This window comes from Puma concolor, unplaced genomic scaffold (genome assembly GCF_028749965.1).
Source record: "Puma concolor isolate L17-30 unplaced genomic scaffold, mPumCon1.1.hap2 unalloc_scaffold_23, whole genome shotgun sequence".
Classification (NCBI taxonomy): Eukaryota; Metazoa; Chordata; class Mammalia; order Carnivora; family Felidae; genus Puma; species Puma concolor.
Window position 1 is genome coordinate 559,991 of NW_028240229.1, and position 23,280 is coordinate 583,270.

The following is a 23,280-nucleotide window of genomic DNA, read 5'->3' on the forward strand; positions in this document are numbered from 1 at the left end:
CACAGAAGCAGACCACACGTGGCTGGGCCACACAGAAGCTGACCACATCAGGACCCTGCCTTTTTCTGGGGGGGGGGGGGTGCGGTGATGCTTCATCTGTTACCAAAAATAAATAAAATACTGAGTAAACTTAGGAAGCAGGTAATGCAGAGATCAGTGATGAGTCTGTGTCCTCAGATGAGGATTATAATTAATGGGCAGCAAGGTCCAAAGCAGGTGTGATGGGGGATGGGGGTTACCATTTACTGAGCACCAGTCCCAGCTGGACACCGGCAGCAGGACTCGGGACCCCACACAGAGTCCATGCATATCTTGCAAGCGTGGAGACCCAGGCACTCCAGGAGGTTAAAGAACTTACTCTGGGCTGTGGAACCAGTCACGCCTGCACACCAGAGTGGACTCCAAGTCCAAGTGTGTCTTATGGCACCCATTTCTCTCTAATGACTCTGCTAAGAGCTACGGGCCTTGGGGTCGCCCGCAGAGGGGTGGGCCTGGCGTGAAGTGGGGGCACACAGGGTGTCAGGATTAAACGCGGGTTCCAGAATGAGCAGAGAGGAAGCCGCAGCCCAGGGAAGGGCGTGAGTTCAGTGAATGTGCATGGGCGGCTGAGCACCAGGGTCTGAGGGGCCCTCTCAAGTGCAGTCAAGCTCGAAGCCGAGGCTTCCAGCACATTGTCTGGAGCCTCGTGCTGTTACAGAAGCAACTCAGGCCCCACTGGCTGGGTGGCCTCGTGAGCCACTCTGGAAGGGAGCACACAGAAGGATGGACGGTGGGACCCGGGTCCTCCACAGCCCTGCCTTGCTGGGTTCTACACTCACTTGCTGGTGAGGCTGCCACCATACTGTGTCTACCTGTGTCTCCTGCCTGGCCACACAGGCCACCCCACATGCCCTGTCCTGGGGCCATGAGCGTATCATCTGCAGGCTTCCTCACTCAACCCCGTGTGTGGCTCACACGCTCTGTGTTGACCGTCAGTTATACACACCCCTTCTCTATCCCAACATTTATCCCCAACATTTATTATGAAAAACTCCAAACACACAGAAAGTTGAAGGGATTACACAGAACACCCTGAAAACACCCACTGCTGAGAGTCTATCACAGCCGGCATTCTGCTCTGTGTCACCTACCACGTGGCCATCACCAGCATGTGGCACCAGAGCACACATACGAGGCTTGTTTTAGGGACACCTGTCTGGGGACTCTGCTTCTCACACACACGGGCCCCTGTCAGGAGCGTGATCTGCTCTCGCTTCTCCTCCTACTCCACACACACCGTCGGTGCTCTTTGTGTAGTGGCCCAGGCACCCAGTAAATGCAGAACACCAGTGCGACCAGCATCCAGGTATGGTGCTGAGCCCAGCTTACGAGGGAGCCCCAAGCCCTACATCTGAGCACAGGCTCACCTTCAGCGGCAGGTGGTCCTCCGTGCCGGCAGCCAAGGTGGGGTGTAGGGTGAAGTCACTGGATGGCGACGAGGACAGCTTGCTCCCAGGTAGGCTAGGGCAGAGCAGGGAAGGAGGAACACATTACAGAGCAGGCCCTCGCTGGGCGGGCTAGCACGTGGGGACCCTGCAGGCTCCACGGTGTCCATGGACGTCTCCCCGCTGGGGCCCCCTCTTATCTGCAGGCTCGGGAGCAGGCAGCGCCTGGAGGCTGAGTGCCAGAGGGGGTCTCGCGCCATAAACATGCAGAAGGTTCATGCGAGAAGGACACTGCAGGCTTCCACCACCAGCGGAAAATTAAAACAAGCCACCCGGTGGATTTCTGCTGACAGAAATGCCTTTAAAACCAGACAGAAGCAGCTTCACCTGCATGATGGACCCTCCCCCTTATTCATATATTCACTGTTTGGCTGATTTGTACCTAACCAGCAGACCATACACCCTAGACAGATAAACAGCCGGACAGAAGTACTCCCAATAAGTTTGTCTGCCAGCGACCGCCAGGAACACAGGCTGCATTAAGTCCTACAAGGTTTCCCCGTGATCGACGTCCCAGGGAGGCCCTGGGTGGGTGGGCCTCGAGGACTAAGACTCGGGTGAGGCCTCAGGAGCAGGCCACGGAAGGTGTCTAAAGTGCTAGCTGCTCAACTGGGTCTAAACTCTTTGGTTACCAAAGAAACATTTTCTGCAACAATCTCTGCAGGCCAGAGTGGGAGGTGTGTGTGTGTGTGTGTGTGTGTGTGTGGTGGGTGACATTCAAGTAAATAACTTGCCCTTTTTAATTTTACTTCAAATGCATTAAAGGGCACTTGGTACAAAGTTACTGAGGTTGTGAAGTCAGGATACAATATTCAGACACTTACAACTGCGAAATATGCCCCAGAACCATCCTTCCAGGAACAGAGGGAGCCTGTGCTCACCGTGTGCTCAGGGAAATATAGGGGAGACAGCACGGACCTCGCTGACACGGGCGCTGTGAAGCCTCCTGTTACTCATACTCCAGGAGAAGATGACGTCTTGTCAAGGGGACGGTAGTCACCGTGTTTCGCTACACCTGATTTACGCTCTAAAATGTGTGCTTGCAGCTGGGCCACGATGTGAAAGGGGCCACTCTCTGTCTTTGTGGCACAGGAGAGGCAGAGGCCGTGTGCTCCCCAGGGGCCTGCGAGGTGCGGTCACCCACCTGGCACACGGCGAGCCCTGCCACTGCTGCACACGGTCATGGACCGCGGTGTCCTCTGCAAGCGGCACATGCTCACAGACAGAAAGTAGATGGGCATCGCTCACACCTGTGCACTAGCTCACATGTTACTTGTGAAGAACCTAGAGGGGTCTCATCACAAGCTCCAGTGAGCGGAGTATGGCGAGCCCTTCGGGGGGCAGTCCGCATCTGTGACGTCAAGGGAAACTGGTTTGTCTTCGATCACGTCATCACAGTACCCCAAGGTTTCCCACAAAAGACTGTGTTCCTCAGGAATCATGGTGAAGGCTTTGAGACACGGGAAGCACCTGCAGGAGGCTCAGAGACTCACCTGAGGGCAGATAAAGTCAGGCTGCTGTCTATTTCCTGTGAGGGAAGAAATGATTGTTCACAACAGGAAACAAGATGGAATGGTCAATGTCGAGCTTATTGTTAAACAAAACCCACATTCTTTATTACCCGATTTGGAGCAAATATCCTCAGGGTCCCGGGGTCAGGGAAGGGGTCTGTGAGGGAGCGCACTCCACAGCCAGTGCCCACACTGGCCAAGGGGCCCGCTCAGGACCGGTATGTGTCCCACGCGGCCACCAGTGGGCCCTGACCTCTGTGGGAGGTCTCCATGCGGGCAGCTGCCAAGACTGAGGCGCACAGAAGAGGGGCCGCCTGAGGACTCGGGAGGGCTGAGGGGAGACACCCCAGGAGAGTCTGACCTTGACAGCACCTGGGTCTCAGGGCAGTCAATACCTAAGTACGGTATTTTTTTTTTTTTTTTAGTTTTTTTATTTTTTAAAATATACATCCAAATTAGCATATAGTGCAACAATGATTTCAGGAGTAGATTCCTTAGTGCCCCTTACCCATTTAGCCCATCCCCCTCCCACAACCCCTTCCGTAACCCTCTGTTTGTTCTCCATATTTAGGAGTCTCTTCTGTTTTGTCCCCCTCCCTGTTTTTATATTATTTTTGCTTCCCTTCCTTTGTGTTCATCTGTTTTGTGTCTTAAAGTCCTCATATGAGTGAGGTCCTATGATTTTTGTCTTTCTCTGACTATTTCACTTAGCATAATACCCTCCAGTTCCATCCACGTAGTTGCAAATGGCAAGATTTCATTCTTTTTGATTGCCAAGTAATACTCCATTGTATATACCACATTTTCTTTATCCATTCATCCATTGATGGACATTTGGGCTCTTTCCATACTTTGGCTATGGTTGATAGTGCTGCTATAAACATTGGGGTGGATGTGTCCCTTTGAAGCAGCACACCTGTATCCCTTGGATACATACCTAGTAGTGCAATTGCTGGGTCATAGGGTAGTTCTATTTTTAGCTTTTTGAGGAACCTCCATACGATTTTCCCAAGTGGCTGCACCAGCTTGCATTCCCAGTACGGTGTTATTTTTATTTCACAATGGATATCTGGTTGTTCCAGGACCATTTGTTGAAATTTTCACTTCTCCCCAAAGGATTGCCTTGGCCATATGTGAAGGCTTACTTCTAGAATTTTTATTCTATTCCATTTCTATTCCATTGACTACACTAACCTGATTACTATAACTTTTTAGTAAATTTTGAAGTCATATTGTATAATTCTTCCAATTTTGTTCTCTTTTCAAAATTGTTCTGGCTACTCTAGGTACTCTGAATTTCCATGTACATTTTATGATCAGCTTGTTGGTTAAAACAACAACAACAACACACAAAAAAACAGAACCTCCTAGGAATTCAATAGGGATTGTACTATGTCCATAGATCAGTTTTGGGGGAAATGCTATCTTAACAATATTGAGTGTTCATATCCATGAACGTTGTATATCTTTCCATTATTTTAAATGTCTTCAGTTTCTCTCAGCAATGACTTATAACTTTCAACGTTTTTTATTTTTATTTTTGGGACAGAGAGAGACAGAGCATGAACGGGGGAGGGGCAGAGAGAGAGGGAGACACAGAATCGGAAACAGGCTCCAGGCTCCGAGCCATCAGCCCAGAGCCCGACGCGGGGCTCGAACTCACGGACCGCGAGATCGTGACCTGGCTGAAGTCGGACGCTTAACCGACTGCGCCACCCAGGCGCCCCTTCAATGTACAGACTTTACTACAGTTTTGTTAAATTCATTATTGTTAATGCTATTGTTAATAAAATAACTAATATTATTTTCAGTGGCATTTTTGCCAAATACAGAAATATGATTGGACTTGCTATTTTTTTTAACAATACAAAGTCAAAATATTTATTTTTTAACAACTGTTTCCATTCCAGATAATGGCAAATTACATAAAACATTTCTAGGTCAGCCAAGGCAATGGAGAAATTTTTACTTTGACCACGTGGTGGCAATTTGCTGTGGAGCTAGCTGGAGGCACACAGAGGTTCCTGACGCCAGGTAGGGACTGTATTTGATTTCAGGTGTGCTCTGGATAACACTGAAGATAAATGTCCCAGAGCTTACTGGAGAGCACTTTACCTGCCTCTTGCAAAGCTATTTCATCACTAGGAGTTTTGTTTTTTGTTTTGTTTGTATTTTAGAATCATGTTGTCTGTGATCAACACAGTTTCACTTTCTATTCTTTATTCCTTTTTCTTGTCTTATTGCACCAGCTGGAACTTCAGTACATCCTTGCCTTGATCCCGGTTTTAAGAGGGATGTACTCAGTCTTTCACCAGGAAGTATGTCAGTTGTATTTAATAGGTGTATTGCATAGGTCAGAATGAAGATCTTTTCATTTCATTCCTAATTTGTTGAGAATATTTTTTTGTCACACGTAAGAGTTTCTTATTGGCAACTCCCTCTCTGAATTGACATCGCCATATTATTGTCATTTATTGTTGGTATTTTGTATAATGTCAAATAATTTTCACATAGCCATGGTACTTAATCCTGTATGCTGCTAGATTTGGTTTGCTAACACTTAATCAATGGTGTCTGTCTGTGTTTTCTTGAAGGATTTTGCCTCGTGATATTCTTTTGGGATGACATTGTCTGGCTTTGGTATCAGGTTGGAACTGGCCTCACAGAACAGGTCTCCCTTCCTCTACATTCTGAGAGGGTTTGTGTCATTATTTTTTAAAAATTCGGTAGAATTCGACAGTGTTGGTAATTTGTGTAAATTGGCTGGAAAGGTAACTACCTTTCTTAAGTGAGAAATGCATTTTTCAACACTGGAAGATTTAGAACGAATATACAAATGTTTGAAAGCTCCAGACCCCATGCTATTACTACTGTGGCACTAGAATGCCATATGACCATATCTGGCATATACAGTTTTGGAAACAGAAGAAAATGTATCCTCAGGGGTGTGGGGTGGGGAGGGTTTAAGCCGGTGGGATCCTAAAGCTCCACGCACACCAAGAGGCGAGCCCAGCCATCAAAGTGGGATGATGATCTATCTCAGATAATCCACAGAGGGATTAAACGTGATGATGGATGACAAGTGTCCAGCAGAGTGACAATGAACGGTCACAGCTTCCTTGGATTCCTGAGACAGGATGGGAATAAGGTGGCCCTGAGACTGCTCTACTACACATTCTAGAGGCGAGCTCCAGAGCCACACACCAGAGAGAGGGCTTCCACATGTTCACCTGGACACACATTATAACCAGCGGGGGTACATGGCCCTCACGGTCATACATGGTCAACACCCCACATCTTTGCTTCTTGAGATGTGTCCTTCATGTCACTCAGAAGCCGTGTGGCCACCACCACCCAAGAAGGGATGGCAGGGATGGGGCGCCAATAGATGCTATCACTGCCACAGCCACCACTGTGACCCCTGGAATGGAGCATCAGCCTGGTCTCCATGCATGTAAAGTGTGTACTTGTTGGAAGGCTTGATGGGAGCGAGTGGCGGGGAGGGGTCATGCCATAATTGTGTTGGCTACGGTTTAAGCTGTGACCTGGCCAGTCACACACAGTCCCCACTGAAGACTGGCCTCCAGCATCTCCAACACGGAGCTCTGACTCCAGGCTCTGCAATGAACACAGTGGACCAGGTATGTCCCTCCTCCCCGCTGACCTGGGAGATGAGCAGGGGCACCCTTCTGCCGTGACAGTAAGTGGGTCACTGAGCCCTTCCTGGCCAGAATCCCGCCAGCTTGCTGGAGTGCACACATGTCACCCAAGCACACGTGTGATGCTTCCGTTCCAGTAGCACCCATTTTTCCGTCATGTTTCTCTGCTCACACACATGCCCTGTGTTTTAGATCGTTTGTGCTGCCCGCCTTGTTTCCCTTTATCCCCCTCCCACCACTGTCCTGTTCGAGCAGTGTCCCCAGAGGACACCATAAATGCCTTAAACCAGCCAGACAAGCAGGTCCAAATACTGTCCTGCCCTTGCTCTTGTGGGGAACTTAGACTCAGCACTGGACCCCACCCCTGTGTTTGAGGCTCACTCACGCACGGCCATGCCTCACTTACCATCACCCACGAGTCCTCCATGAACGTGTTGGTGGAGGAGGATGGACCTGAGTGCACATCCGGCAGCAGGTGGCTGAACTTCACTCTGTGGGATGGCAGGGGGAAGGGGAGACACTCATCAACAAGGACGGCCACTGCTTCCTGGAGGGGGTGTTGATGGCTGCCGGAAACCACAGGCCACAGCATCACACAGCCTCCTTATCGCCCTTTCCCCTCAGGTCCACTGCATGGTGGGAGACCGCGGGAGGGCAGGGGAGGAGCACCTAAAGGGAGAGTTGCAGGAGCAGCAGGGGGTGTCAAGAAGAAGGGGTGCCCCTGCAGATCAGGAGGGGATTTGGGAAGAGACCCTGGGTTTGGAAGGAAAGAGATGTTCAGGAATTACCAAGAGCAATGGTGGGGATGTAGGTCGTGGGACACTCAGCTAACTGAACTGTGCAAGCGGATTGAACAGTGTCCACCAATGACCTCACATTGCTGTAAGGGGGGTTTTCAGATGCAGCGACTCTAGCAGCTCAAGGTGTCATCACCTGAGCCCAGGGTCAGCCCGATGACCGCGTCCGTGCAAGAGGACAGGCCCTAAGCCCAACGACTGTGTCCGTGCAAGAGGACAGGCCCTCAGCCCAACAACCGCATCTGTGCAAGAAGACAGGCCAGCCCTCGGCCCGACGACCGAGTCTGTGCAAGAAGACAGGCCTTCGGCCCGACTACCACGTCCATACAAGAGGACAGGCCCTTAGCCCGATGGCCGCGTCCATGCAAGAGGACAGGCCAGCCCTCGGCCCGACAACCATGTCCGTGCAAGAGGACAGGCCCTAGCCCGACTACCGCGTCTGTGCAAGAGGACAGGTAGGCCCTCAGCGGGATGACCACTTCCATGCCAGAAGACAGGCAGGCCCTTGGCCTGACGACCGCATCTGTGCAAGAGGACAGGCAGGCCCTCCTGGTTCGTTAATTTTCAATCATTCTTGCCAGAATGGGGCAAAACGGGAAAACTGAAGAGACAAAGGGAAAACAGCGTCAGGTACGAGCCAAGGAGAGAAGCCAAGTGCAGGTCCTATGACTGGGGACATGTCGAGGTGAGTCCGGCTCCAGCCTCCACAGCAGTGAGATGGTACATTTCTATTTTTTAAGCCACCTGTTTTGTGGTCCTTTGTCAGGGCAGCCCTGGCAGACCGAGACCCTCACCCCAATGTGAGCATATTTCTCATTTCTCCATGTTCTGAGGTGACTTTCCACACTGGTACAGTTTCAAAGTGGAGACCAAGTGCACGTTTTAAAATGTGTGCTTACCCTGGGTCGTGACCTTCATAATGGGCCACTTTCTGCTTCTGTGACTTTGCAGGGGTGCACTTTGGGTGCGTGTGTGCCTGCAGGGCTGTCCTCTGTGTGACTCCTCGCAGGCTCAGAATGAGCAGGCATGCATGGCTCAGGAGCGACGGGAAACTAGGTATTATCGGAGGTCATAAAAAGGAGGCTGGGACCCGCTCCCCACACGTTCTCCGACTGACAGAAGAAATGAGCGCTGACGCTGGCGTGCTAGTTCAGATGCGAGTTGTCCACAGGGAGAGAATTACTACATTTCCCCAAGCACGTGGAGCGCAAAAGGTCCCTGCGTAGCTGTACGTGGTACTGTTACGTTAAACAGAGTTATTTCCTACTGTGTTGTCACATCATTTAAAAATATCCCATCAGAGATGAGTCACTTTCCAAAGCAATTTGACTTAAGATGGCGTAGCCATTTTCATTCAGAGAGAACAAGTCCAACAAGCTTACAACCTACCTGTGTGAGGGTGATTTCAGGTCACCTGTGGCTGCCTGTGGGGGTAAAGGAAAAAGAAGAAGAAATTGTTGGTACTGAGGCTATTCGTAGGAAATCAAGTCCGTCATTAGTTTCAGGTGCGTCTGGCTCAGAGACTTCCTAGGAAGGGGTCTCTGTGTGGGGGTCGCTGTGTCAGAGGTTAAGAATACATTGAAGATTTTAAGAAACTGTCAAACTACTTTCCACAGTGGTATCACTGTAAACCCCCGACGACTTTGCACACCTAGCTACGGGCCTCCGGTTCCTCTGTGTCTCCCGCTCCTGGTGCCGGTAGCCTTTCCCAGGGAGCCGTTCCAACTGTCTTACCGTGGCTTTAGTTGCACTTTCCTAGTGGTGAATGATGTTGAACATCTTGTCAGGTGATTATCTGCCACCCGTATGTCCTATTTGGTAAAGTTTATTAGAATCTTTCCCCCATTTTAAAAATGGGGCCGTTTTCCCCTATTAAGTGTTGAGAGTTGTTTATTTATTCTGGATTTAAGTACAGGGTTTGCAAATATTTATTCCAACCTGTGACTTACATTTTTATTTTTGCAGTGGTGAATTCTGAACAGGAAATGCTTTCTTTTATAAAAAAGTCAAATTTTCCATTTTCTTCATAGTGGTTTTGGTGCCCATATTAAAGAAAACTTTGTCTACCTCAAGATCACAAAGGTTTTATTCTGTTTTCTTCCTAAAGTGTTATAGGTTAGCCCCTAAATTCAGAACTGTGGTTGATTTTGAGTTATTTTTGTGTGTATGCTGAGAAGCAGCTATTAAGCTCTTCCCCGCCCTCTTTTTTTGCATATGGTCATCCAATTGTTCTGGCACAGCTTATTAAATATACTCTCATCTCTCCCTGTTTAATTATCCTGGCACCTCGGTTTAACACCCACTGATCAGGTTTTATTTCTGGACTTTCTATTCTGTTCCCTTGACCTGCATGTCTACCCTCACTGGGCACACCACCCTCACGGCTCACACTGTCCTGACTACTGTAGCTTGATAGTTCATTTTTAAGTCAGATTGAGTAAGTCCTCCAATTTGCTGCTCCTTTTTCTAAATTCTTTTGGTCACTCTACGTCCTTTGGATTTCTGTATCTATTTTAGGGTTGGCTTGCTATTTCCTTAAAGAAAAAAGCTTGCTGGAAACTCAATAGGGCTCATGGTAATTATGTAGACCAATTTTGGGGGGAGTTTTCTATCATGACAATATTTTGCGTTCCAGTCCACGAATATTCTAAATCTTTCCGTTTATTTGGATTGTGTTCAGTTTCTCTCATCAATAGTTTGTAGCGTTAAGTATACACATTTGGTGCTTGTTTTATTTTATTTTATTGTTTTTAATGCTATTACAGATGGAATGGTTTTCTTAATATCATTTTGAGATTTTTCATTGTTAGTATACAGAAATATAATGGGGGTTATTATATTCATTTTGTATTCTACCACCTTGCTGAGCTATCTTATTTCTACTATATCTTTTGCAGATTTGTTAGAAGCATGTTTCCTGCAAATAAAATCAGGTTCATTTTCAAATCTATATGTCTTTGTATTTCTTGCTGTATTACACTGGCTGGAACTTTAGTAAAATGTCAAATAGAAGTTTGAGGTGGACATTCTTGCCTCAGTCTCAATCTGTGAAGAGCAGACATAAACAGACACACACACACACACCCCTTACTCCACGTCTGTGTCCTATAGTTATTCCCTAACACTTTTTTAAGAATGGACAATTTCAAACACCCAGAAAAGTGGAAAGGATTGTACAAGAATGCCCAAACACTCAACTTCTAGGTTCTATCATCATTAAAATTTTGCTGTGAATATTTCTTTTTAACCATGTGACTATCCATCCATCATTTTATTTTCTGGTGCTTTTCAAAGCCAGCAGGACACAGACATCAATACCCTTCGTTAAAGCACACGGATGCCACTTCAGTCTTCGCACACCCAGATTGCATTGCATTTATCTCTTTCTCCCCCCTTACACACACACACACACACACACACACACACACACACACACACTATAAGCCCTACAGTTAAGGATATTTTCTGTCAGTGTTTCTTCTCTTCTCCCTCCACCTTTGTTCCCATACGAGTAGCATGCCTGGGTACTGAGTAAATGCTTCAAATCAGTCAAACAAGCAATCCCAAGCGTTTTCTGTCCTCATTCCGGGGGCAGCCTGAGACCTTTCACGTGCCCAGCGGCTCTCACCTGCAGCGGGGAGCTCTCCTGGCACGTGGTGATGGTGGATCGCAGACCCGGGCACCTCGGCTGCGGCGGGGCCTCCTTGCACTGCTCTCTACAGGGATGGGGCAAAAGGGAGGACAGACTTCCATGAGCAAAGAAGGGCCTTGCTTTGTGTAGTGAGCTCAGAGAGCACCGCTGACAGCTGCAAAGCTCCATGCACTGGCTGCCATCGTGACATGCTCATCTGCAGAGCCTCAGAGTGAGCAGCTCCTGGGAGGCCGTCCGTGTGCTCTTGGGTTGGCTGCACAACGGAGGACACGGCGCAGGAGCACCATCCATAAAGGTCTATGACTGCTTGCCGGTGGGAGGCCACAGGGGCGCTTCTTCCTGCTGTGGCACCCCCACGCTGGGCCACTGCGTTCTTGAGTCTGTGGGTGCAGCAGGGCTCAGTTACAAATGGACAAAGTGACCTGCCTTGGAGACCATGGCATTGTCACTTTGTGCTCATTCCTTGCGGCAACTGTAGGAAACTGAGGACTGTCCTTGATTACCCAAGTAGGTCCAATGCAATCACACGAATCCTTAAAAACTGAGAAATGAGGAAAAGGAGGAAGTCCGAGAGATCTAAAATATGAAGAGACTAGACCCACCATTACCAACTTAGAGATGGAAGGGCCACGTAGCAAGAGTGGGAAAGCAACAGCTGCACTGGCATTCTCTATCTGCCCGGAAGCAGACTCTTCCCCATAACCTCCAGAAAGGAGGGCTGACCTGGTGAGCCGTGACTGTTGCCTTGGGAGGCACCAATCAGGGACCCAGCTGAGCTTGCCAGGCACATGACCCACAAGCGCTTTCAGACGAGTCTTAGTTCAAGCCACTACATTTGTGGGAATTTGCCAGATAGCAATAAAAAATTAATACAAGCCACTTGATGGACATTAGCTGAGCAGAACACCTGTAGAATTAGGCAAGAAGTATCTTCACACGTGTGATCCTACTTTTGCAGCAGATTAATGGTCCAGAGGAAATACTCCCAATAAATTGGTCTGATACCTACTAATAGAGAGAAGCACCTTAGAGAGTGCTACACTAAGTTCTCCCCTAAAATATACCAGTGACTTACATCATGGAACTCCACAGGCACTTACTGAGTGGATTTTTCTTTTGGGGGGATTGACAGAGTGCCACGTGATTTAAAGATACTCTTTGATCTCTTGGAGCTGACATTCTGACAGTGGGCTTTGCCTAACATGTAAGGCTGTGAGTGTCCAGGTCAAACTAGGGACACTTCTGCAGGAAAGAGAGGCCGCTGGGACAGACGGCCCAGCGCATTGAGAGGGCTTGTCTCTCAACACAATCGACCTTTCAATACAAAGGTTAGCAGCTCACTTTCCAGTTGGAGAAGGGAACACTATAGTGATTGAAAATAAGGAATAACATTCCAGAAATGAGGAATATGGTCCCTCCCAAAGATGAAGTAACTTATATTCATAAAAATTATGTTTCTTTTTCTTTTAACTATGTCCACAATGTATGGAATTTTTTTTTAAGTTTATGTATTTATTTTGACAGAGAGAGGCCTTGGGGAGAAGGGGCAGAGAGAGAGGCAGAGAGAATCCCAAGCAGGCTCACTGCTGCCAGCACAGAGCCCAATGTGGGGCTCAACCCCACAAACCGTGAGATCATGACCTCAGTAGAAACCAAGTGTCCCATGCTTAACCGCCTGAGCCACCCAGTGGCACCACAATATATGGAATTTTTAAAAGGGGCTCTAAAGAGTTGAACAATGTGATTACAATTTTATAAAAACAAAGCACTGTGAGTATAACTCACAAAATAATACTAAAACAGAACTTGGAAGACAGTCCTCGGAGCACCAGCAGTGACTGCAGTGCGTGGGGCGGCCAGAGACTTGAGGTCCCCAGTTCCTGCGCAGTGTCCACACCGACTGCCCGAAAACGGGGTTAGTCTCAGTTGCTTCTAGAGGCGGCTGGCCCCCAGGCTGGACAGGGCGAGGGGAACGTGCTCAGATTGTACCTAAAGGACCGCAGTGTGGCAATGCTTCAAGTGAAACTCCAAACGACCCAGGTTTTCCCAGAAGCATGGCTACCGGGTGTCTAAGGACACAAATGCAAAAGGAATGAGCGGATTCTTTGGAGGGATTCCCGATCCTCGGTCAAGAACCAGCACCAGCCCTGCGACCTGCCCAGCTCCGCCAGAACATGGGAGTCGCCCCCCACCCGTTTCTGCGAGGGCCGAACTTCCGACAGCACCACAGAACTGGGGCACTTCCGGCCCGCTCCCCCAGGGGAGACCGACTTCTGGGGCAGTTTCAGGGCTTGGAGCTGAGGCCATGCGGCTCCGCTCGCTCCCGCCTCTAAGGAATGTTTCCTGTAACTCCACTTCGAACTCTGCCTTTCTCAGAACTGCATGAAAACTATTTTAAAAATTATACGGAAACTAAAAACGTGGAGGAATTGTCAACAACTATGAAAACTAAAGAATGCCGAGGGCGTTCCCCTGCTGGACGTTCAGGGTGAGGCACGGCCGGAAGAGGGTCTCCTGGGGGAGCCGGGGGCACTAGGTCCTGGGCAAACCCACCTTAGCCCCTGTCTCCGTGAACACACAAATTCAGGACGGCTTGGAAATCAAAATGCAAAGCGAATAAAGCTGGTGAAAACACTAGCACAGAATGTGGAGATTTGTATAACCTTGGAGTAACGAAGACTTGTTCAAGCAAGACAATTGAGAGCATATAGTATTTGTCAGACAGATAAAACAACTCTAGTAAGCTTACACACTTACCTACGTGCAGACAGACTCAGGTCATCTTCTTGCTGTGAGCAATAAAAATTCATAACGTGAAAAAGTTGTTGACACTGGGCTTAGTCTTATACACGATTCAAGTCAGTTATTAGTTAATTTTGAGTAATGGTGCTTCAGCGTCCCTGGGTCCTAGGAAAGGATCTCACTGGGGGATAGCACCCCTGTCACATGAATACCTGTGTCTTCACTTCTAATAGTTAAGAAACTGGAAGTGGGATTGCTGACTTCAACGGTGACTATACATTTCACTTTTTAAGAAAACACCAAACTGCTGATCAGAGTGATATAATTCGGTATCTGCACTAGTAACGTAGGAGCCTTTCGATCTACAGCTTCACCAACGCTTTTTATTATTGGTTCTTTTGATTATAGCCATTCTACTGGATGTGTAATGGTATCTTACTGTGGTTTTGTGTTTTCTTAATGGTAACTGATGTCGATGTGCTTATCTGCTACCGTGGATCCTCCTTGGTGAACAGGTGGTTCAAATCTTTTGCGCATTTAAAAAGTTAAAACACTGGGTCATTTTTCTTATAATTAAATTTTGAATTCTTTATATATTCTGGGCACAAGTATATGATTTGCAAATATTTCTGCCTTTGGCTTATGTTTTCATTTTCTTAATGGTGCTCGTTTGAAAAGCAAATGCTTTTAATTTTGATGAGAAACAGCTGCATTAATATATGGGCCTAAAAGGAGTCAACCCTGCTGGCTTGATTCTGTGGACAGTGAACGTACAAATGATGTAACACACATGCACACCACACACCAAACACACATGTACTGCGCTGCACACACACACACACATACACTGCATCACACACACCATGTACACATGCACACATACACATGCACTGCATCACACACATGTACTCAGTCACACACGCACCGTATCTCACACTAAACACACACACACGCACAAAACCACACACACATGCACTGCATCACATACTATGCACACACAACCACACACATGTGCATCACGTTATACACATCATGCACTCACACGTGCAAACATGCAGTGCATCTCACACCAAACACGCACACACACACACTGCATCACACACACCACATACACATACACACATACACCTGCACTGCATCACACAACGTGCGCGCGCGCACACACACACACACACACACACACACACACGGAATCAGAGAATTGTGCCAACACAGAAGCAAAGGACTGTGAGAAGTTCCAGCTGCAAGGTGACACTGGGCGCTGCCCCAGGCCTGGATAGCGCAGATGGTGAAGCAGAGGGGCACCCGCTACCTGTGGCATGCTTATTTTGAAGGACAGCTCTTTCCTCCCCGCTGGAACTTTTGGAATCTTTTGACAGCGTTTCTGTATCACATACTCATATGTGCTCAACTTCTTGAACACTAGAGAGGAGAAAGGCGGAAACAGGCAGTTACAATTACGCAGGCGGGCAGAGTGGCCCACAGGCCACAACCCGGTCTTCCAGGGCTTCCCCCCAGGGTGCCGGGAGCTGCCTCCTAACCTGGGGCGCTGGGGGGCTGCTGCATGGCCACCCCGGGGCCCACCTGGCCTGTGGGAGGCAAGCAGTAGCTCGTCACAGCCCCAAGGCTGCTGGCGCCCCGTCCCAGGAACAGCTACCCTGCGGCCTTCCAGGCCCACAAAGCCAGTGTGGACCCGGACGCTGGCTCCGGCACTGTGGCAGAAGCACCCCAGGTCACTGAAAGGACATCTGAGACCCGGGTCTGTCAACAGACAGCACCGTCCACGAAACGGGTTCTGTGCCTGCTTCAGCAGAGGCACCAATCCTCCCACTTCTCTCCCTAAAACCAACAAACACGAGGACAGATGGCTTCTAGTTATTTCTGGAAAGGGATAAGGGCCACCCACAGAAGCCTAGTTGCAGCTGGAGGGGCAGGCGGAAGGTGGGCTGCCCCCCACACCCGCGTGGAGCCCGTTCCCTTCCCTGGGTGGTTTGTACAAGGGCATCTGTCTGTGTTTGCTTTGGCTACCTGATGAACTACACCTGGCTCTTACTGGTTCTCCCACCTCCCCCAGAACCTGTGTGAGGGCGTAATTTGCATCTGGCCACATGCTCGCGAAAACACTAGTTCTCTGGCAGGGATTGCAGGGATGGCTGCCATCACCATCAGGTGGCAAGTACACACTGTGTGTTCCCCAGAGCTCACACTCGTCCTGAGTTTTGAGCAAACACCTTCATCTGACAGTAACGAGAGGAGATGTGGCTGGGGAGGGAGGCCAGAGTGCAGTGTGCGCTGAATGAGTGTCTGCCGTGTCCCCTCCAGCGACACTAGGCGTCAACACAGCAGCCCGGGGCCGCTGGTCTTTGGGATGCTCTGTCCCCCGCTTGTGTGGAGGCGGCTTTCCCCACACCCCTGCTGCTGGTACCAGACATCTGTGCATCTTCCTGGGAGGGCTTGCCCTCACCAATGCTGCACTCCACTCGTGCTGCAGTGTCAGGATGTCCTTCCCCCAAACTTCAAAGAGGCATCCAGCTGCCCACAGCTTCTGACAGGCCCCCCAGCAGCCCCTACCCCCCACCTCAGGGTATTTGTGTCACGCCATCCCTTGGAGAGTGGGTGGCCCCAGCGCCTTGCACAAGAGGTGAAGGGCGTCACTTCCATGACTGGGCTACAAAAGGCCGGCTGCCCCCTCGTGCTGGAGTGTCCTGGTGGGAGGAGGCACCGGCCAACAACTCACGGGGAACGGAGGCCAGGAGCTGGCCTGCCAACACCCTGGCGTTGAACCTAAACGCGGGTCCCAGTCGGATGAGACCACAGACCTTCCTCACACCTGGAGGAAGCCTTGTGGCCGAGCAGGGCCAGTGGACCCAGCTAAGCTATGCTGAACCCATGACCCACAGAGACTGCAAGGTGATAACTCTGTTACTTCAAGCAGGGTAAGTTTATTATAACAATAGCTAATATCCCAACTTTTTCTGGAAGTCTGTGCTTTGCTGTCCAAATACCCTGTAAACAGCACCTTGAGCCATAAGCTCCGTGTGCATCTCCCTCCCCTACCCCCACAGTGAGTGTGGCACCACCACCCTCCCTGTTGCCTGGGTTGGGGCCCTCTGGTCCCTGTGCCTGGATCTCCCATTGGCCATCTGTCCCGTGGACCTGTTCTCCAGTCTCACGTCCGTCTGTCCTGAGTGGCCGCAGTGGACTTCTGGACCTGCCCAGCTTGCCACCTGCTGGCTGTACTGTATGCTGCAGCTGGGGCACTGTCCCCAAATTCACCCTTGTCCCCATTGGCCGGTGCGTGGAAGCTTTTAGGATAAGGGCCTGGGCTGACCCACCTCTGGCTCCGGGTGCTGATTCCGGCCCTGGCTCTGCTGAGGACACTCCCTGTGCCAGACCCGCTCTGGCAGCCACATAGGGCCCCCGCTGCCACCTTCTCCCTTGCAGAAGCCACAGAGAGAATTCATGCCCTCCCCTGGGCCACGGCGTGGTGGGGCCTGCTGCACGCAGTGCCGCGTGGACTCCAGGAAACGGCCAGTGTCCCTGCAGCAAGCTGGGTCAGCAGATACCCTGTCGCTGGCTCACTATTTTTCATTGTTAGGACTTGGTGCTTCTCTAAATCCCCCGTTCTTTTTTTAATGGTGCCTGTTCCTGCCTCACACGTTCTGCTCCCTTATCTAACTTACTCCTAGTCCCTCTCGTGTCCTCTGCAGGCCTCAGAGCAGAATGAGCCCTGCTGTCCCTCTAGGGGTGTCTCTTCCTGTCATTTGTCTGATGTGCTCGTTTCTAGCAGGGGCCGGCAGACCTTGTCTTGGGCCACGTGGGAACGCAAGGGACAAAGACTGGAGTGGGGGTCAGGACACATACTTAAGAAGAGGTGGAAGATGAACAGGTGTCCAGGCAGCAGGAGGCTGAGAGTAGACAGCAGCAGGACGGACACCCCAATGCCCAGGACCACCAGGGCCTTCGTCTTTACAGGGAAAAACGGAAGGAACAGCAGCCAAGTGTCCTTGGGCACGTCTGCGGAGGCAAGGGAGACATGCATGCATCCAGCACCTGGGGCATGGCCAGCCCCTTCTTGGGAGGTGGGGGAGGGTGAGCAGCCCAAGGAAGCCCCTCCCCCACCCCAGTGTGTGGCCTACCTCACCCAGGTGCCCTTGCAGCCCCCTGACTGAGGTGGGTGTCACAGCCCCACTTTACGGGTCTGGAAGGTGAGGCTGGGAGAGGATAACTAAGGGTCCGGGTTGCAGAGCCTGACCCCCTGCCTGGCTGAACCCCCACCCTGTCCCAAGGGCCATGCCACTGTGCCAGGCCCTCCCTGTTCTCAGTCAGCCACCCTCACAGGGAACTGCAAGGCAGTAGCCAGCGCCTTGGGACATTTCCAGGACTTGGTCATCTGGGCCCCAAGGGCTGTTGACACTTCTGAACTTCGGTGTGAGGAAAGCACTGAGGAATCTGCAGGCAGGCCCATGGAGATGGAATCCAGCTGAAATGCTCTCATCCCACCACACAGTCTGGGAGGTACTGATTCCAGTCCTTTACGTGGCATGGAAAGTGGCTGCCAGGCCCGCTGTGTGCCTCGGGGGCTGCAGCGCAGTGTGCATGAGGCTGGATGTACCATGGGGTGGCCGGCCACATGCTTGTCCCCTTAGCCGGTGATGTGTTGATGAATTCCCACCAATGACACCAAAGTGCCCCAGGGAACTGGCGGGTAAGCAGCCCCATGGAATCTTCTGGAACAGCAAACCCAGGAGATTGCCTCAGTCATCAGGCATTCATGTGCAGCACATCCACGATGGTTCTGGAGCGAGCAAGTTCCCAGAGAGAAGCACCTTCGGAGACCAGGCTGCCCTCTGTTCTGCCAGCGCGTGGCAGCGAGGGCCCAGCCGACGCCCACATTGGGAGGAAGTAAGGACATGTGCTATGGAACTCGGGTGCGCTGAGGCTGCTGCTTACCATGTGCGAGCCGCATTTCAGAGTGTGTTGGGGCAATGAGAGGCCCCGTGGCCGGGAGGACCTTCGCAGGGAATCCCCAGTGCCCACCGGTGACTGTCCTGAGGCAGCGGTCACCGGCCAGCCCCTCTGCTCAGGCCATGTGTGGAGAATGTCAGGAAGGATGGCAGGCGGAGGCCTCCAGCTGGCTGTGTGCAGAGCGCAGCCGGCTCTTCCCGCTGAGCAGGGCCGGGTCTCGCTGAGACTCCCACTGTTCCCTTTTACCATGGAAATAGCCAGGATGCACTCTGGAGCAGGTGCAGGTCAGATGGCCCATCCCACCAGGGCTCATCCAGCCCAGGTGCACTGAAGGCCTTGGGATGAAGGTGCACAGGGCATGGTGCCCTTCCAGGAAGAGGGCATGGCCGTGACGTGCTCTGGAGAGAGGCCTGGACCGGGAAAGGAAGCTTTGCTCTGAACCCTGAGGGCTGAGGTCCCCAAACACTCAGGACAGACACATGAGGTGCTCCGCTTGGGGTTCTCCCTGTGTCAGTGTCCAGGGCTGCTGTGACTGATGGCCATAGACCAGGCAGTTTCAACAGCAGAGATGAAGCCCCGAAGTCAGGGTGTTGCAGGGCCCGTCTCCCTCCGAGGCCATGGGGGAGGATCTGTCCTTGGATCTTCCAGCTTCTGGGGCTCCAGGCACCCCTTGGCTTGTGGCCATGTCCCTCCAGTCTCTTACAAGGATGTTTTCACTGGATCCAGGATCCCACACATTGCCAGGTAACCCATGATCATCTCAGGATCCTTAATCGCATCTGGGAGGACCCTCTCTCCAAATAAGGTCACGGTCACAGGCCCGGGGTTGCGCAGTGATGGACAGACCTTTGAGGCACATGTGTTCCCAAGGCCAGGTTCCTGGAGCCGCTCAGCAGACACCTGCAGCCACACACCACCCAGCACCTTCCCCAGGCAGCCCTGCCCTCCTGCCCCACCCTGCTCCCTGCCAAGACCAACTACTGGGTGATGGGCACGGGGCCCCAAACCTGCCTTCTGGTCCCTGGGGGACTGCTGCCCTCCTGCTCGGCCCCACAGCTCACCCAGCTAGGGGCGGGCCAGACTGACATCCCCCAGAAGGAGAGCTTTCCCTGAAAGACAGCTGGAGGGAGAGGCTACCACCACGAGTGACCCAAGAGAAAGCAATGCCAGAGAGGAACCCCCCCACCCCCCCACCCCCACCCCCACCCCCCCCCCCGCCGTACCTTCATAGAGGGGATGAGTGCGCAGCACCTCCGGGTTGACTGAGTACTGGATGAAGACGTAGAGCAGGATGGTGATCAGGCAGAGCAGGCTGGCCAAGGCGGAAACCAAGGAGCTAAAGAAATATCTGCAGGGGGGCAGAGCAAGACTCAGGGCTGGGCAAGGTGCCCCTGACCCCGAACCCAAGGCCCAGCCTTCTTCCTGTCGCCTGGCACCCCAGATCCCCAGAGGATGCCCTGAGGGCACCACCAGTTTCTGTGCCCCCTTCCCACCCCCACGCGGCAGTGAGAAGGGCCTGGCCTGGCTCCCAGCTGGGTACACAGAGGCTCCAGGCGGGTCGGGCTGCCTGCAGCTTCCTCCACACGCCGCCACTGCTCACCAGGGCTCCACCGGGTCAGGATCGGGACCACCACCCCTGCCCCCCATGTTGCACGGGATCCTGGGTGCTGTGCTTCCATCCAGAAGCATGGAAGCCCAGCAGGTCGGGGAAGCAGGGGTGCTGGGACAGGCGCCTGGCCGGCCAGCGGCCCACAGTGCATCATCTCCACACACCCTCCCGGGGCCTGTGCACACTTGTGTGCACAAGTGACATCTTGTGCTTTGGCATTAGGCCAGAATCACTCCTGTCCTCTTGCCTGTGCTCAGGACACAGAGAACAATCTAACCATGAAAAAATTAAATTCTGGTCAGCAGTTCTTGGAATAATCTCCTGCTGCAAGGTCTTCCTTTGGGCTTTCTACCGTGGTGATATTTAAGGAAACTGTTTCTTTAGCATTTTCAATCTTCAGCAGTGTCTTTTATCCAGCTGAAATTTATCTGACTCCATTATTCTTTTCCAGAACATCTTGAGGTTTGTTTTTGTTTTTTTAACACATCTTTAGGCAGAGAGCTAAAACGAGAATGTCCTCAAAGGGTCATGTGGATGTGGAGGGCAGCCTGCATTGTGGCCCCTTGTCAAAGGCCCTGGAGGGCACGTGTCCTGTGTGTCCCCGAGGTGCAGGGGGCACACACCTGGCCCCACACCTGGCTCTGGTTCCCAGGGAGCCTGTGGTGTGCGGTGCAGCTGTTCCAGCCGACGGGCCCACCCCGCAGCAGAAGGCCCTCGGCCATCCGGTGCTGCTGGCACCAGGCCAGAGGCAGCCCTCCCGGCAGGGTGAGGGCCAAAGCCTGTCCAGCTGCATGTTCGGGGCCAGAAACGTCGCTGTCGTCTCTGACTCCTGTGTCTATGGTGCCTCAGCACCCAGTCCGGGCACTTCCCCTGTGAAGGCACGTCGTCTCAGGAGCTTATCACACTTTGCCAACTGTTTTGGCCAACTCGTCTTGTAAATGTAGTCATTTCCTCTTGCTTTCTCTGCCTGATGGTGGAAGGGACAGGAGGGAGTCCTGGACTCCACGTGGACAGGGGTGGCCATGCCCTCACCAAGACCCCCGCGCACATGGTGCCCTCCCTCACTTCTGCACACACTCCTTGCTGCTGCCACTGCCCAGTGGATAGGAGGGCTCCTGGGGCCCAGCCGTCCCCACCAGGAACTTCTGCAGCCTTTTGTGCCCGGAGGCCACTGTCAGGACCTCGGAACTCCACCCTGTGTGCCCTGTGGGGCCCGGTCAGCTTGGTCCTCCTCAGTGGCAGGGCCACACACCCTCGCCCATCCCAGACAGCCGACCAGACCTCGAGGCGACCAGCCTGTGGCACCAAGACCTTAAGAGGAGCATCTGGGGGAGAGAAGAGAGCCCTGCTACCGTGAGGAGGCAGCCCCCCCCCCCACTCCAGCTGGCCTGGGGCTCCTCCTCTGTAGTGGAGAGGGCGACATGAGGGCTCCCAGGCCCCCAATTCTCATTTGACTTTTCTAATGATGACAGCTTTGCATTTCCTTCTGCTCAAAGCAGCAACGCTTTTGAAGCCTGAACAAGTGGAGCATTTCTTGACTGGGCTGCACGGAGCATGGCCCTCCTGAACCAGGCTGCCTGGAGCACAGACCACGACGCTCCTGGACCGGGCTGCCCAGAGCACAGACCACGACGCTCCTGGACCGGTGGCTGCCTGGAGCATAACCCTCCTGGACTAGGCTGCATGGAGCACAACCCTCCTGGACCGGGCTGCCCGGAGCACAACCCTCCTGGACCGGGCTGCCCGGAGCACAGACCACAACACTCCTGGACTGGGCTGCACAGAGCACAGACCATGACGCTCCATGACCAGGCTGCACGGAGCACACCTGCTATGAGTGGTGGGTGAGCAGTGGAACCCCTTGCAGCGCCATGAGCCGGCAAAGGCCACTCTGAACTAGCTGGGGGAGCCCCTGCGACTTTCTTGGCCACTCACAGCCTGGGCCCTAGCACATGGGGTCCTGGCAAAGCCCGTGCAGGACTGAACACCTGCTCCCAGTGCAGCCTCGGCCCACATCCTCTGTGCTCTGACGGCCTCCCAGGAGAAAGCGCCTGGGTCCAGGCCAGCGGGTCAAGGACAAGTCAGCTCAGCCTCAGCCCCTCTGGATGGGGCTGGGCCTCCACATTCGGAAGGGGCTCCAGGCCAACACATTTTAGAGCCAGACAAGGAGAACAGAAAGACGTTAAGGACCGCTGTGCTGGGGACAGCATGTGACTCCTCCCACTGCCTGTGGCCCCCACCCTCTTACCCATGAGGCCCCCAGCCTGCAGGACCCCTCTCTCCGGGCCCCCTCACCCCTCCCCCTGACCAATCCCCCTCCCTCCCCCAGTCCTTTCACTTTCTCCTTCCCTAGCACCCCACCCCTCCCCCCTGCCAAGGACCTCCTCTCTCTCCACCAGGACCTCACCCCTCCCCACTTCGAGGTCCCTCCTCCCTTCCCCACCCCCGGCCCCTGCAATGCCCTTTTCCCTCTTCCCTGCTTGGTCTCCCTCTCCCTCCCCCAGGACTCTGCCCCTCCCTCCCGGACCTCCCCCTCCAGCCCCTCACCTGTAATTCCTGCCCCCTACACAGTTGTTAAGCCATTTGCAATGGTGGTCAAAGTCAAAGACACACTTGTTGCAGGCCCTACAGTGTTTAGCCTTCTGGCTCCTAGAAGGAAGAATTCACATGAGCAGCCCGTTAGCAGCATGTGTGGGAGGAAGACAGGGTCAGAAAGGAGAGACAGGTGGCAGGGAAGACCAGGCCCCAGGGGGGTTATCTTCCCTCAGACACGCCTGCCACACTGTGCCACCAGCTCCCATCCTGAGCCACAGGCCTCCCTCCCAGGCTGCCTGCTGAGCCCTCAGGGCTCCGACTAG

The 23,280-nt window shown here is 52.5% G+C and overlaps 1 protein-coding gene across 1 annotated transcript; it reads right to left on the minus strand.

Annotated features, from left to right (window-relative positions):
* Positions 1–449: 449 nt before the first annotated feature.
* Positions 450–22,674, minus strand: LOC147571532 (uncharacterized). The gene is made up of 12 exons (XM_086696300.1): positions 22,671–22,674; positions 21,488–21,626; positions 20,037–20,161; positions 17,710–17,862; positions 15,158–15,267; positions 13,861–13,892; positions 11,080–11,167; positions 8,841–8,875; positions 7,061–7,145; positions 2,978–3,012; positions 1,407–1,500; positions 450–491 (listed from the first exon to the last, which is right to left on the minus strand). Exons 1-12 carry the CDS (start codon positions 22,672–22,674, stop codon positions 450–452), a joined length of 942 nt encoding a protein of 313 aa, XP_086552426.1.
* Positions 22,675–23,280: the final 606 nt, after the last annotated feature.

Coding starts and splice junctions, on each gene's coding strand:
- LOC147571532 (XM_086696300.1), bottom strand. Junction 17,863..20,036: donor CACTCATCCCCTCTATGAAG/GTACGGCGGGGG, acceptor TTGCCTCCGCAG/ACGTGCCCAAGGACACTTGG. Junction 11,168..13,860: donor CTGAGTCTGTCTGCACGTAG/GTAAGTGTGTAA, acceptor CCATCCCTGTAG/AGAGCAGTGCAAGGAGGCCC.